At 42.8% G+C, this 13586-nt stretch overlaps 1 protein-coding gene and 1 long non-coding RNA gene across 7 annotated transcripts in view; one reads left to right on the top strand and one right to left on the bottom strand.

Annotated features, from left to right (window-relative positions):
* LOC134808894 (uncharacterized) overlaps window positions 1-13586 on the bottom strand; it is a 61417-nt gene that overhangs the window by 2244 nt on the left and 45587 nt on the right. The window lies entirely within an intron of this gene.
* The window catches only part of TEX14 (testis expressed 14, intercellular bridge forming factor), a 141833-nt gene that overhangs the window by 113514 nt on the left and 14733 nt on the right, over window positions 1-13586 (top strand). For 3 of the 6 annotated variants that reach the window (XM_016932656.2, XM_063799039.1, XM_063799040.1), the window contains 6 exons: window positions 414-514; window positions 5289-5355; window positions 7567-7648; window positions 10770-10832; window positions 11710-11837; window positions 12887-13092. In XM_016932656.2, the coding sequence (XP_016788145.2) occupies window positions 414-514; window positions 5289-5355; window positions 7567-7648; window positions 10770-10832; window positions 11710-11837; window positions 12887-13092 (647 nt within the window). Of the gene's footprint in view, window positions 1-413; window positions 515-3292; window positions 3413-5288; window positions 5356-7566; window positions 7649-10769; window positions 10869-11709; window positions 11838-12886; window positions 13093-13586 lie in introns of all 6 variants that reach the window. The other 3 variants (XM_009432926.4, XM_063799038.1, XM_063799037.1) reach the window with 2 other exon arrangements.

Here is a 13586-nt window from a genome sequence, read left to right as displayed (position 1 = left end):
CGGTTTATAGATTTACAGGTTAAAAAAAATGAAGGCCGTATATTTTCAGTTGATAATTTGCTTATAATCAGGGCATGGATATTGTTTCACAGTTGTTTATAAGTTAAAGAAAGATACATCTAAACTTGTCATTTGTCTTAGGCAGAAAATCTATTGGCTTGGGTATTATTTGTATTTAGAATCTGTTTCTTGTCAAGCATCACTCTCGAATGGGTGGGCAGATGATCCAGGGCTGCATTTTGGGGTCAGGCTAAACTAACAGTCTCTACTCTCTGGACTGAACCTAACGTATGGGACATGGCCACTCTTGGCAGAATATGTATACATCTCTTCTTTCATGCCACCTTTATCCTCTTCCATGTTGTCTGAATATCACTGAATGACTTTGGCCCTGACTGTGTTACAATCATTAGGTATCAGGCACCCATCTCCCAGACAAAAGGAGCAACCAGAGCATAGTGAAGCCTTTCAAGCAAGTTCTGACACATTGGTGGCTGTAGAGAAATCTTACAGTGTAAGTAATACTGCCTGGAAAGCCAAGTTGAACCCAAGGATCTAATAAGATAGATCTGAGTTATTGTTATGTGTTATGACACCAAAATAATAGCTATAGTAGTTCTTTTTGGCTGGAGCATGTGCCTTCATGTCACTGACATGAATAAAATAATCTTTCCTCCTGTCTGATACTTTTTAAAAAGTCAGTTCAACTCAATGAATTGTGTATCCTGGAGATTGGGAGAGTACAGAAAAGTGTAAGATTCAGCTTTGGCACATGAGTTTCTGGCATAGTTGGGTAAACAAAACTAGGGCAAAGCTCCTTCCCCAGCAGGTGACTGAGGTCAGTTAGGAGTAGGAAAAGCAAGGGCAGGGTTGCTATGAGAGTATCTTCACCTGGAATATCCTCTAAGGGCCAAACTCAGCACCCAGCTCAGTGGAAGTGATGTGTTTGTGCCTGACAACTGCACCTCAGCAGGATCTATATGCGTTTCCACTGCAGTTACAGCCTTGCTTCAGGGCTTTAACACACTCTAGGCCATAGCGCAGCCAGACTAAGAAACCAAAATTTTTTTATTGTCATTGACATGGGATTGCAATCATTTAAAGAATATAGACAGCAATTGGAATGATACAATATATGAATACAATAGTGATAAAATGTAAGGTCTTTTGACCTATTGTATTTAATCATGGCATACGAACCATTCATAAGATCAACTTATTCTTTCTCTGACTTGAGGGCTGGAAGAACAGTCATATTAACCATACTAGCTGAGCTGGAGAAGCAGGCCTAGGCAGGAAAGTGGGGAATGTCTGCCGGAGGCCAGGACTCAAATTCAGTTTGATGAGAGGTAAAGAGGAGCAGCTGTTAAGTGCACAGGAAGGGAAGTGTGTGGCAAAAAGCAATGTCCGAGGAAATTAGTCACAAAATCTCTGCCAAGAGACCACTGAAGGTTGGGTGTAGTGGCTCACACCCATAATTCCAGTACATTGGGAGGCTGAAGCTGGAGGATCGCTTAAAGCCAGGAGTTCAAGACCAGGCTGGGCACCATAGTATGACCCTGCCTACAAAAAAATGTAAAAATCAGCTGAGTGCAGTGGCTCACTCCTGTAATCCCAGCCCTTTGGGAGGCCAAGGTGGGCAGATTGCTTGAGTCCAGGAGTTTGAGACCAGCCTTGGCAACATGGCAAGACCCCATCTCTACAAAAGATACAAAAGTTAGCTGGATATGGTGCATGCCTGTAGTCCCAGCTACTTGGGAGGCTGAAGTGGGAGGATCACCTGAGTCTGGGGAGGTTGAGGCTGCAGTGAGCCATGATCAGGCCACTGCACTCCAGCCTGGGGGACAGAGTGAGACCCTGTCTAAAAAAAAATAAATAAAAATTAGCCAGGCATGATAGTGTGCACCTGTAGTCTCAGCTACTCGGGAGGCTGAGGCAGGAGGATCGCTTGAGCCCAGCAGTTCAAGGCTGCAGTGAGCTGTCATTGCGCCACCGTACTCTAGCCTGGGTGGACTGAATGAGACCCTGTCTCAAAAAAAAAAAAAAAAAAAGACTGAAGTGAGCCATTTGTTTGGCCACATGGTAATCAGGTCCTGAATATTGTGAAATAAGCAGGAAAAAAGGGGTGGAGCAGAGATGCTAAAGAAATAAATTTGCAGGCCGGTCGTGGTGGCTCACACCTATAATCCCAGCACTTTGGGAGGCCGAGGTGGGAGGATCACTTGAGATCAGGAGTTTGAGACCAGCCATGCCAACATGGTGAAACCCCATCTCTACTAAAAATACAAAAAGTAGACAGGCGTGGTGGCACACACCTGTGATCCCAGCTACTTGGGAAGCTGAGGCAGGAGAATCACTGGGACCCCAGAGGCAGAGGCTGCAGTGAGCCGAGATCATGCCACTGCACTCCAGCCTGGGTGACAGAGGAAGACTCTGTCTCAAAAAAAAAAAAAAAAGAAATTTGCAGACCGGGCGTGGTGGCTCATGTCTGTAATCCCAGCACTTTGGGAGGCAGAGGCAGGCAGATCACGAAGTCAGGAGTTCAAGACCAGTTTGGCCAACATAGTGAAACCCCTCTCTACTAAAAATACAAAAATTAGCTGGGCATGGTGGCACATGCCTATAGTCCCAGCTACTCAGGAGGCTGAGGCAGGAGAATCACTTGAACCTGGGAGGTGGAGGTTGCAGTGAGCCAAGATCGCACCTCTGCACTCCAGTCTGAGTGACAGAGAGAGACTCTGTCTCAGAAAAATAAATAAGTAAATATAAATTTGCTGCATTTTACTATTTTATTTTTATTACTGAGACTACATTGCTGTTTTTAAAATGCTTCTTCATTTGCCTTTAACCTGTAATACTCAAGGGACTCACAGGTTCTGAGTAGCCGCAGCCTCCTCATCTGTAAGATGATGCCAACACATGGGCTATGTCTCTGCCTGTGAGGGATTAGTGTGTTTAAATTCAGTCCTCAACTTGAGTTGACTAGGGCCTTTCTCCTTATTTAGAATATTAGAATAGGACGGTCACCTCATCTCCACCCATTCTGCAGATGATGATGCTGAGGCTCAGGATTAGCATTCCTTCATGCTATTCCAGGCAGTTAACAGCTGCTTTTCCCCACCAGGAAGGGAAGGCAGAGGCACATGCACAAAGAGGTAGGGAGAGTCAGCTCAGTGTCACACTGACTGCTGGGTAGTGTTAGATAACCCCGTTGTTAACACTGCATCCAACTATAAAGGGATTTCGTTACAATGAACAGCAACTTAAAAGTGATTTCCTACATTATTAATAGCATCAGTCCATGCAATCAACTTGTTCACCAGAGTCTTCTGAGGATATAACAGATGAATTTTTAACTCCAGACGATGAATATTTTTACTCCTCGACTGCTCAAGAAAACTTAGCTCTAGAGGTAAAAAACGCAGTTCAGGGTAAAGTACCTTTTCACCTTTCTCCATTGCCTTATTTCTTTTATTGAGAAAAATAGCTTACATATCAAAGTATGTAATGTCTACCAGGGTTTTTTATACCTTTTTTGGTGTCAGGAGTGTGATATGAACCCATGCATTCATACGTGTTTTGAAAAACATCTGAAAATTTTTTTATTTTTGAGGATGGGAAGTCATGTGCAGTTTCTCCCAAAATTGTGGTTACTGCATTTATACAGCACTTTGTACTTTTTTCCAAAACATTTTTTTTTTTAATTTTTGAGATAGAGTCTCGCTCTGTCACCCAGGCTGGAGTGCAGTGGTGTGATCTCGGCTCACCGCATCCTCTGCCTCCCGGGTTCAAGCGATTCTCCTGCCTCAGCCTCCTGAGTAGCTGGAATTACAGGCGTGTGCCATCACACCCAGCTAATTTTTGTATTTTTAGTAGAGATGGGGTTTCACCATGTTGGTCGGGCTGGTGTCAAACTCCTGAACTCGTGATCCGCCCGCCTCGGCCTCCCAAAATGCTGGGATTACAGGCGTGAGCCACCATGCCTGGCTCAAAATGTTTTTATTCATGCTACCTAATTCATACTTCCTAATGGGAAAGGACAAGGCTATCATTCCTCTCTCTGAGGAAGACTGGTGTTCTGCAGATGTACGGAATTAATTAACTCCAGCCTGCCAAGTTTTAGTGATGGGAGAGCCAGGATTGAGGCAAGGGTTCAGCAACAAATATGAGACTGTCCAATATACCAGGTTTTCTTGGGAATCTGCCTAGCTTTTACAAGAACCTGCTGTACAGAGTATTTTCATTTGTAAAATGAATTTTGATGAATTCTCTTATTTACTTATTTTCCACCCTACCTCCCTGCTAACCTGGCACCTTTTTGGGATCTTTTACCTATATGAAAGGGAGGATTGTGTCAATCACAGTATTTGACTGATAAGAATTCTAGGATGCATCAAAGATGTAATTTCAGGCCAGGCGCGGTAGCTCACGCCTGTAATCCCAGCACTTGGGGAGGCCGAGGTGGGTGGATCGTGAGGTCAGAAGTTCAAGACCAGCCTGGCCAAGATGGTGAAACCTCGTCTCTACTAAAAATACAAAAATTAACCGGGCGCAGTGGCAGGTGCCTGTATTCCCAGCTACTCGGGAGGCTGAGGCAGGAGAATCGCTTGAACCTGGGGGACAGAGGGTGCAGTGAGCTGAGATCGTGCCACTGCACTCCAGCCTGGGCGACAGAATGAGACTCCGTCTCAAAAAATATATATATATAATTTCAGCTAGGTGTGGTGGCTCATGTCTATAATCACAACACTTTAGGAGGCTGAGGCGGGAGGATTGCTTGAGCTCAGGAGTTTGAGAACAGCTTGAGCAACATAGCAAGACCTTGTTTGAAAAAAAGGAAATGAAACATTACTAGTCCCCAAAAGACCCCTTGTGATCCCATCCAGTCACTGCCTCTTCCAAAAGGAACCATTGTTCTGACTTCTTACCTCGTAGAGTAGTTTTGCAGACTGGGCCAGCTTTTAAGCCTTCTTTAGCTCTTCTGATAAAGCTCCCAAGAACCAAAATATCTTTGTTGGAAGATTGGGTTGAATAGGGATAGTGATATAAAGAGGCGGAGTCACATAATTCCTCTTCACAATGAGAGGTGAGGGAGGACTTACTGAGGAGAGGACATATGATACAAATAAGTACTTAATGTCTAGGAAGCAAGTTTGTGCTTTTTCTATAAAGATGCAGGGATCTTATGAAGATTTTCAAGATTTAAGAACATCAAGAAATTATTGACCTTTTAATATGTCTGCCTCCAGTGAACCTCCTTTCTTTGCTTTTCTTTTGTTCTTTTTTAGACCTCGAGTCCCATAGAAGAGGACTTTGAAGGAATACAAGGTGCATTTGCCCAACCTCAAGTCTCTGGTAATAAGCCCTTAGGGAAGATTCCTTGAGAATCACTTCCCTTCAATTTCTTCTGTTGGATCACAGATGTTTAGAGCTGGGGGGATCCTGAGGGACAGCCTCGTCCAAACCTTTCATTATATGGTTGAGAAAACCAAGGTTCAATGATTTCTCCTCAATAGAACAAATCCCTTCCTCCTCACCAACCTTATAACATCCACGTGTTGTATTATTTATACCTCCCCTTGCATTTTTATAGCAAATATTGTTGTAGTCACTGCTTTTTCCCCCTTTGGTCTCTCAAGCTTTCAGGCTCCTTGGTGTGCCACATAGCAAGTGCAGTTATCTTTGCTAAGCTGACCTGGGGGATATGCCCAAGCTACATAGCTAGTTATTAACATAACAAAATTAGAACTAGGTTTCCATGTATTTCTTCTCTCCAGAAGGCAGTGTCACCAGCATTTTCCTTTGCTTGCTTAGCATCTTAGCAAAGAGTTAGTAACAGTTAACAATGCAGATTCAACTTAACATCTACCACTTGGGAGGCCTTGGGTTCTATATAACTTAGCAGGGGCTTTCTATTAGATGAGAAGGTAGCCTTGGATCAGTAGCCAGGGATGTGGCACCAGACAGATATAAGTTAACTGTTGGCTTTGTTACATTTTTAAAATTGTGTACTCTTGTTCTTTTAAAGTATGTACTCATCTATTTTAAAACTAGAGTTATCCACCTACCAACCTGTGTAGCTATCCATGGTCATGTCTCAACCGTCTAAACCCAAACAGCGTGGTGTTATGAACTTACTCCCTTCTTCCACTGCATACTCCAGCTTCCAACTGTAACCTTGTGAAGGCCCCTGCCAGAGTTGGGAGCATTTTAAGAAGCTGTAAGCTTTTAGATCAACTTTTACTTAAAGTCTCAGCATAATATGTATTAAAAGTCTCCAGAGCCTTGGGCCACCCATGTCTTCCTGCAGAGCCTCTTTTTTGGACCTGCCTTGTATGTGGCCACTTAACTTGTATGTGGAGGTGAGTTGAGTGAGATGGAAAAGTTTAGGGCAGACAGGTCAGATAACCAGAGCTAGTTTAATACAGACATCTGAAGTATGTGAAAAAGTCTCTGATTTCTACTCCATTCACTTCTTTCTGCCCCTCTCTGCCCCCTTTTCCTTCTAGTGTTCTGATGTATATCCCCTTCCACATGAGAGGACACAACAGGGGTACAGGATGCAGCATGCTAGGTTCCAAGACCCATTCTGCCACTGACTTTTTCTGCATAACCTTCAGCAAGTCACTTCACCCCAGGGCCCTACTTTCCCCTGGTATAAAGTAAAGGAGAGGGTCGGACTCTAAAGTCTCTAAGCTCTAAATGTTGCTTCTTAGGAATTAGTTTATGCTTTCTGGATATTTATCATTTTAAAAGGGTCAGGAAGAGGAACCCCCAATGTCTCTCCACTGGTGGGGTTTCAGAGCTCCTTGGTAGCTGTGAAAGGTGGCATTGTTCTGATGGGCATTCTTAGTGTCTACCAGACCACCTGGATCTAAGGAATGGGATGGGGGTGGGGGGGTCATAGGCATTTGGAAACAGGGCTGGATGCTCCATCTGCCCCCTTCTTTATTAACTAGGACAGTACAGTGGTGGGAAGGAAAATGGATACTGGCCCTGCCTGCCTGGAGCAAAGCATCTTACTGAGAATTGGGGAGGAGTAACTTCAGATAACTTGATGCCAAGAAGAACAGAAGACAGTTGAATTAGCTCCTCAGTACTCAAGACCCCACGCCCACGCCCACGCCTAGTGTTTGATGGCCAAGTGGCATAGTTAGAGTTCGGGGCTGTTTAGTTAACAAACAGTTCTTGTTTTCAACGCCCCCTGGCGTCTGTTGACAGGAACCGGGTCAGTTTGCCTTCTTAAAAAGACAAAACAACATTTGTCTCCAGAAATAACTGTGGTTATAACTGAAAGGCCAGTAAATAGCTTGATTGTATTCTGAGTGTCAGAATATAGTTCTGTGCTCTGAGCAAGGAAAATAAACTTTCAGAGCAAAAACCTCTTCTACAGCACTCAATCCAAACCCAATTAGGGCAGCACTTTGTTTATCCAGATTATTTCTAATTCTGGACCAGACCAAGGGACATTCTAGGGAATGGTGATAATAATTTGGGTTGACAAAGGTTCAGTAAAAAAAAAATATATATATATATATATTTTTTTTTTTAACTTTATTCTTTCAGGTGAGGAAAAGTTCCAAATGAGAAAAATTCTTGGAAAGAATGCTGAGATTTTGCCCAGGTCTCAATTTCAACCTGTACGAAGGTATGGGCTATTATTATCTTATGCAGTTTCAAACTCATAGATGCAATGTTAAATGGTGATAATGCTCCGTGTTTATATATTGCTTGTCTTCAGATGTATTAGCTACTATCTTATAAAAGTTAGCTTTGGGCAGCTTAGCTGTGTTAGGACTTGTGCAGTTGAATTTGAGGGATTGAGTCATCACCTTTACTTAGATCTGACTCTGACTTTCTGTTCATGTGACCTTGTCAAGGTTCTCAACCCCTCTATTCTATTTTCCCATCTGTGAAGCAGGGATAAGAATCCTTACTGAGAATGTTGACAATAGGAACTTAAAGTAATAATATAACTCCTGGGCATTTATCCCAGAGAGATGAAAATTTACATTTACACAGAAATACATACTGGAACGTTTATAACAAATTTATCCATAATACCTCCAAACTGGAAACCCAGATGTCCTTCACCAAGTAAATGATTAAACAGACTTTGGTACATCCATACCATTGAGTGCTACTCAGCAGTAAAAAGAAATAAACTATTGATACATGCAACAACTTGGCTAAATTTCCAGAGAATTATGCTGAGTAGGAAAAGCAATCCCAAAAAGTTATTTACTGTGTGATTCCATTAATATAACATTCTTGAAATGACAAAATTATAAAAATAAAGAACAGATGAGTGGTTGCCAGGGGTTAAGGAAGGGGTGGGGAAAGGAGGGAAGCAGGCATAGCTGTAAACCAGAAATATCTTTGTGGTAGTAGAAATGTTCTGTATCTTGACTGTATCAATGTCAATATCCTGGTTGTGATACTGTCCTATAGATTTGCAAGATGTTACCACTGGGATAAAGTGGGTAAAGTGTATTTTCTTTTTCTTGAGATAGAATTTCACTCTTGTTGTGTGATCTCAGCTCACTGCAGTGGCGTGATCTCAGCTCACTGCAGTGGCGTGATCTCAGCTCACTGCAACCTCCACCTCCCGGGTTCAAGTGATTCTCCTGCCCCAGCCTCCCAAGTAGCGGAATTATAGGCATGTGCCACTACACCTGGCTAATTTTGTATTTTTAGTAGAGATGGGGTTTCACCATGTTGGCCAGGTTGATCTCGAACTCTTGACCTCAGGTGATCCACCTGCCTCGGCCTCCCAAAGTGCTGGGATTACAGGCGTGAGCCACCGCATTCAGCCGGTAAAGTGTATTTCTTACAATTGCATGTGAATCTACAATTATCTCAAAAGAAAAGTTTAAAAAATTCATAATTGTTATAACGTATCTGGCACAATAACATTCAATTTATTTTATTCTCTCTGGGCCTCAGTTTCCTTAATTATAATTATTGTAGCTAGTATTTCCTAAATATCTAGCATATGCCAGGCACTCTGTTTCATTGTCTGATTTAATCCACATAACAACCCTGTGAGGCACATACCATTGCCTCCATTTGCCAGTAAAGAAAGCAAAGTTCAGAGAGTTTAAATATTTTTTTCTAAGGTCACTCAGCTAGTCAGTCAGGATAGACTAGATTATGCTATATATAGTAAACAACTCCCAAATTTTAGTGGTTTAAAACAACAAGTTTCTTCTTTGCTCCTGCTTCATGTCCATGGCTCATGGGTTGGCCAGGAATGTTCTGTGCTATATTGCCTTCTATCAGACTTAGGCTGAGGGAGGCCCCATTTTTGTGCTTCCTTGATTGCTAAGGCAGGAAAAATGGAACACGGTGAGTTGTGCACTGGCTGTTAAAGTTTCTGCCCAGAAGTGACTCATCACTTTCACTCATATTTTATTGGTTAAAACAAGTTCTGTGGTCATTTATGTAAACCAAGAGGGCCAAAAAGTCCTGTTGTATTATTTAGAAGAAGAAACAAACATTTTTGGTAACAGAATTAATAAAGTCACAACTCAACCCCAAATCCATGATCTTTCATTTATATCACTGGTCTCAGAGGATTTTTGCAAGGATTAAAAATGTGAAGGACAGGCACGGTGGCTCACACCTGTAATCCCAGCACTTTGGGAGGCCGAGGCAGGCAGATCACCTGAGGTCAGGAGTTTGAGATCAGCCTGACCAACATGGAGAAACCCCGTCTCTACTAAAATTACAGAAAATTAGCCGGGCGTGGTGGCGCATGCCTGTAATGCCAGCTACTTGGGAGGCTGAGGCAGGAGAATCACTTGAACCCAGGAGGCGAAGGTTGCGGTGAGCTGAGATCGCGCCATTGCACTCCAGCCTGGGCAACAAGAGTGAGACTCCATCTCAAAAAAAAAAAAAAAAAAAAAGTGAAAACATGGAAGGATTTAGCATGGGATCTGCCTTATAGTTAATGTTCAGTGAGTACTGACATTGAATCTTAAATATTGGTTAAAGTAGAAACAGGTCAAGTTTGTCTTCACTATTCTGGCCATTTTTTGGTACAAGCCTCTCTGGCCTCTCCTGGTACACTATGCCAGGAAGCTTCTTACAGGTGCTGAGGCCTCATGGCTGTGCCCCTTTGCTCCAATATCTTACCTCCCAGCAAAGTTCCTGTGCTCTGTTGATTTTCTCATGAATTTGTTCACAGTCGTATAGAGTCTTTAACTGATTTCAGAGCTGACCCTTAGAGAGTATTTATTCAATCTCTGGAGAGAAAATTGAGGCCCAGACATGTCAGAGAACTCGCAGCTAGTAGTACAGCCAGAACCAGAACTCACACTTTTTTTTTTTTTTTTTTTTTTGGAGACGGAGTCTCATTCTTGCTGCCCAGGCTGGAGTGCAATGGCGCGATCTCAGCTCACTGCAACCTCCGCCTCCCGGGTTCAAGCAATTCCTGTCTCAGCCTCCCGAGTAGCTGGAACTACAGTCGCGTGCTACCAAGCCCAGCTAATTTTTGTATTTCTAGTAGAGACGGGGTTTCACCATGTTGGCCAGGATGGTCTCGATCTGTTGACCTCGTGACCCACCCGCTTTGGCCTCCCAAAGTGCTGGGATTACAGACGTGAGCCAACGTGCCTGGCACAGAACTCACACTTTCTACTCCTGAGCTTAGTGCCCTTTCCTCTGCGTCTCACACTGGGCTGATCAACTGGTTCCTTGTAGCAAGTAGTTAGTGTACTTTGTTCACAGAGGGGATTTATGTAATTTTCTTACTTTCTTTCTCACAGTACTGAAGATGAACAAGAAGAGACATCAAAGGAGTCACCAAAGGAACTGAAAGAGAAAGACATGTATGATCACCAAAGAGAATGCCTAGGGATGCTTGTGTAAAGTCTTGGTTTTAAGGGAATAGTATATTCTTGTTTGTAAGGATCTTTCCATTTTTACGTGTAGACTTAATGTGAGTATGCTGCTTCTTTCACCAAAAAGTTGTTATCAAATTGGTGATGTGATTTATAACTAATAGCAGCTTACACTCAAGGAAATATAGTGATGATAATAATAATCATAATAATAATAAGTTTATGCTTAAGGTAGATTAAATCTGTTTTCCACATAAATATCCTGGAAATATGGAATATTTCATCTATGGAAATAGTTTATTTTTAGCTGCTGATATGTTTAAAGTTACAGTATCTAGCAAAGAAAGTCTCTATGGTGCCAGGTGTGGTGGCTCATGCCTGTAATCCCAGCACTTTGGGAGGCTGAGGTGGGCGGATCACCTGAGATCAGGAGTTCGTGACCAGCCTGGCCAACATGGTAAAATCCCATCTCTACTAAAAATACTAAAATTAGCCAGGCATGGTGGCACACGCTTGTAGTCCCAGCTACCCAGGAGGCTGAGGCAGGAGAATCACTTGAACCCGGGAGGCGGAGGTTGCAGTGAGCCGAGATCATGCCATTGCACTCCATCCTGGGTGACAAGAGCAAAACTCCGTCCCCCCCGCCAAAAAAAAGTCTCTTTGGTATAAAGTTACAATCTCTTTTAAATATGTTCTCTAATATTCTCTTTAAGATACCTAAGATGTTCTAAGATATTCTCTAATTCTGGCCTATTGCCACATACAAATTTTGTTAAGATTATACTTAAAAAGTACCTCTCAGGAATATATTGTTTGATTTTTCTAGTCATCTTCTCATCGTTACCGTGTGCTCTTAATTCTTTAGATCATTGACGGATATTCAAGACCTGTCTAGTATTTCCTATGAACCAGACAGCTCTTTTAAGGAAGCTTCATGCAAAACACCCAAAATAAACCATGCACCTACCAGTGTCAGCACTCCACTCAGCCCAGGTAATCACAGGGAAGCGAAGTGTTTGGGGAGGACTTACAGCCCCAGCCCATTGTCTCTGGGAAGCCAAGCCGTGGTATCAGAGCTGGTGGCTGTGTTGTCATAGTGCAAAGGTTTTTCCTTAGGGCCAAAACTGGGTAATCCCATTGTAGGCCAGGGGGCGGGGTGATGGTGGTGGTGATTATTGGGCAGCCATTAGGAGGTTTTGGTTAGAACTACAGTGGTAAAGCCATGCAAATGCTACATCTCCTCTAAGCACTACTGAATTTAGTACAAAAACATTGAGCTTTGTAGAGTTTGCAACTTAAAACAGTACCTTGTGCTTAAACTTTATATAGTTCTTAAGTCCTGCAACCATATGCAACCAGCATCAAATATCCTCTCTTTAGTGGCCTTACTTCCAATATATTTGTGGTTTAAAAAATCACCGTTTATTTTATTTTGGTAAAGTTTAGAGGCCAAGTTTAGAGACTATTATTTTTTATACCATGAGGAGCTGTGTCTCAGATCAATGATTGTTTCAGTAATTTTTTTTTTTTTTTTTTTTAAAGACAGAGTCTCACTCTGTTGCCCAGGCCGGAGTGCAGTGGCGCAATCTCGGCTCACTGCAAGCTCCGCCTCCCGGGTTCATGCCATTCTCCTGCCTCAGCCTCCCGAGTAGCTGGGACTACAGGCGCCCGCCACCACGCCCAGCTAATGTTTTGTATTTTTAGTAGAGACAGGGTTTCACCGTGTTAGCCAGGATGGTCTTGATCTCCTGACCTCATGATCCACCCACCTCGGCCTCCCAAAGTGCTGGGATTACAGGCGTGAGCCACCGTACCCGGCCTTATTTCAGTTATTAACAATTTGGAAAATCCTTAGTATAGGTATGGGTTTGTGGGTTTGGATGTTTTCTTTTGTTTGTTTGTTTGTTTGTTTTTTTTAATAATGTAAAAGATTCATTTCTGCACATCATATTGGGGCAGAAAAAACAAAAACAAAGGGAAAAAGGAAAAAAGAGAAATAATATAAAGGATTCAGACAGTAACCTTCCGCTTTTCTCCAACAGGGTCCGTTTCTTCAGCTGCCAGTCAGTATAAAGACTGCCTTGAAAGTATCACATTTCAGGTTAAGACAGAGTTTGCCTCTTGCTGGAACAGTCAAGAATTTATTCAAACTTTGTCTGATGACTTTATAAGTGTCCGAGAGAGAGCAAAGAAACTGGATTCTCTCCTTACTTCCTCTGAAACTCCCCCTTCAAGACTGACTGGTCTTGTAAGTATATCAATTCCACGTTACAAACTCATGGAGTCAGCCCAAAGGGCCCAGTGACCCAAACTGCCAAGATTTCTCCAAATTCATTAAGAAAGCAAGAAATAAGCTGGGTCCTCTCCTGGCTTCCCTGGGACTCCTCTCTTGAGTCTATATTATGGGAGGCTTAAGTTTTGCTTCCTCCTTAAAGCCTTCCCTGGTTACTTCCCTGAGAGTTTTGATCGATCTCTACTGTTCTCTGAACTCCTGAACTAATAACCTGCAGGAAAAACACTTAACCGTATACTGCCTTCTTCTCCTCCTCTTCTTCTACTTCTTCCTCCTTTTTTTTTCTTTTCCTCTCCCTTTCTCATATGTGTACCCTAGTCAGGAAAACTACAAGTTCTGGCCAGGCACAGTGGCTCAAGCCTATAATCCCAGCACTTTGGGAGACCGAGGCGGGCAGATCACTTGATTTCAGGAGTTTGAGACCAGCCTGGGCAGCATGACGAAACCCC

This window comes from Pan troglodytes, chromosome 19 (assembly GCF_028858775.2).
Source record: "Pan troglodytes isolate AG18354 chromosome 19, NHGRI_mPanTro3-v2.0_pri, whole genome shotgun sequence".
Taxonomy (NCBI): Eukaryota; Metazoa; Chordata; class Mammalia; order Primates; family Hominidae; genus Pan; species Pan troglodytes.
This window is presented reverse-complemented; position numbering and strand designations above follow the sequence as displayed.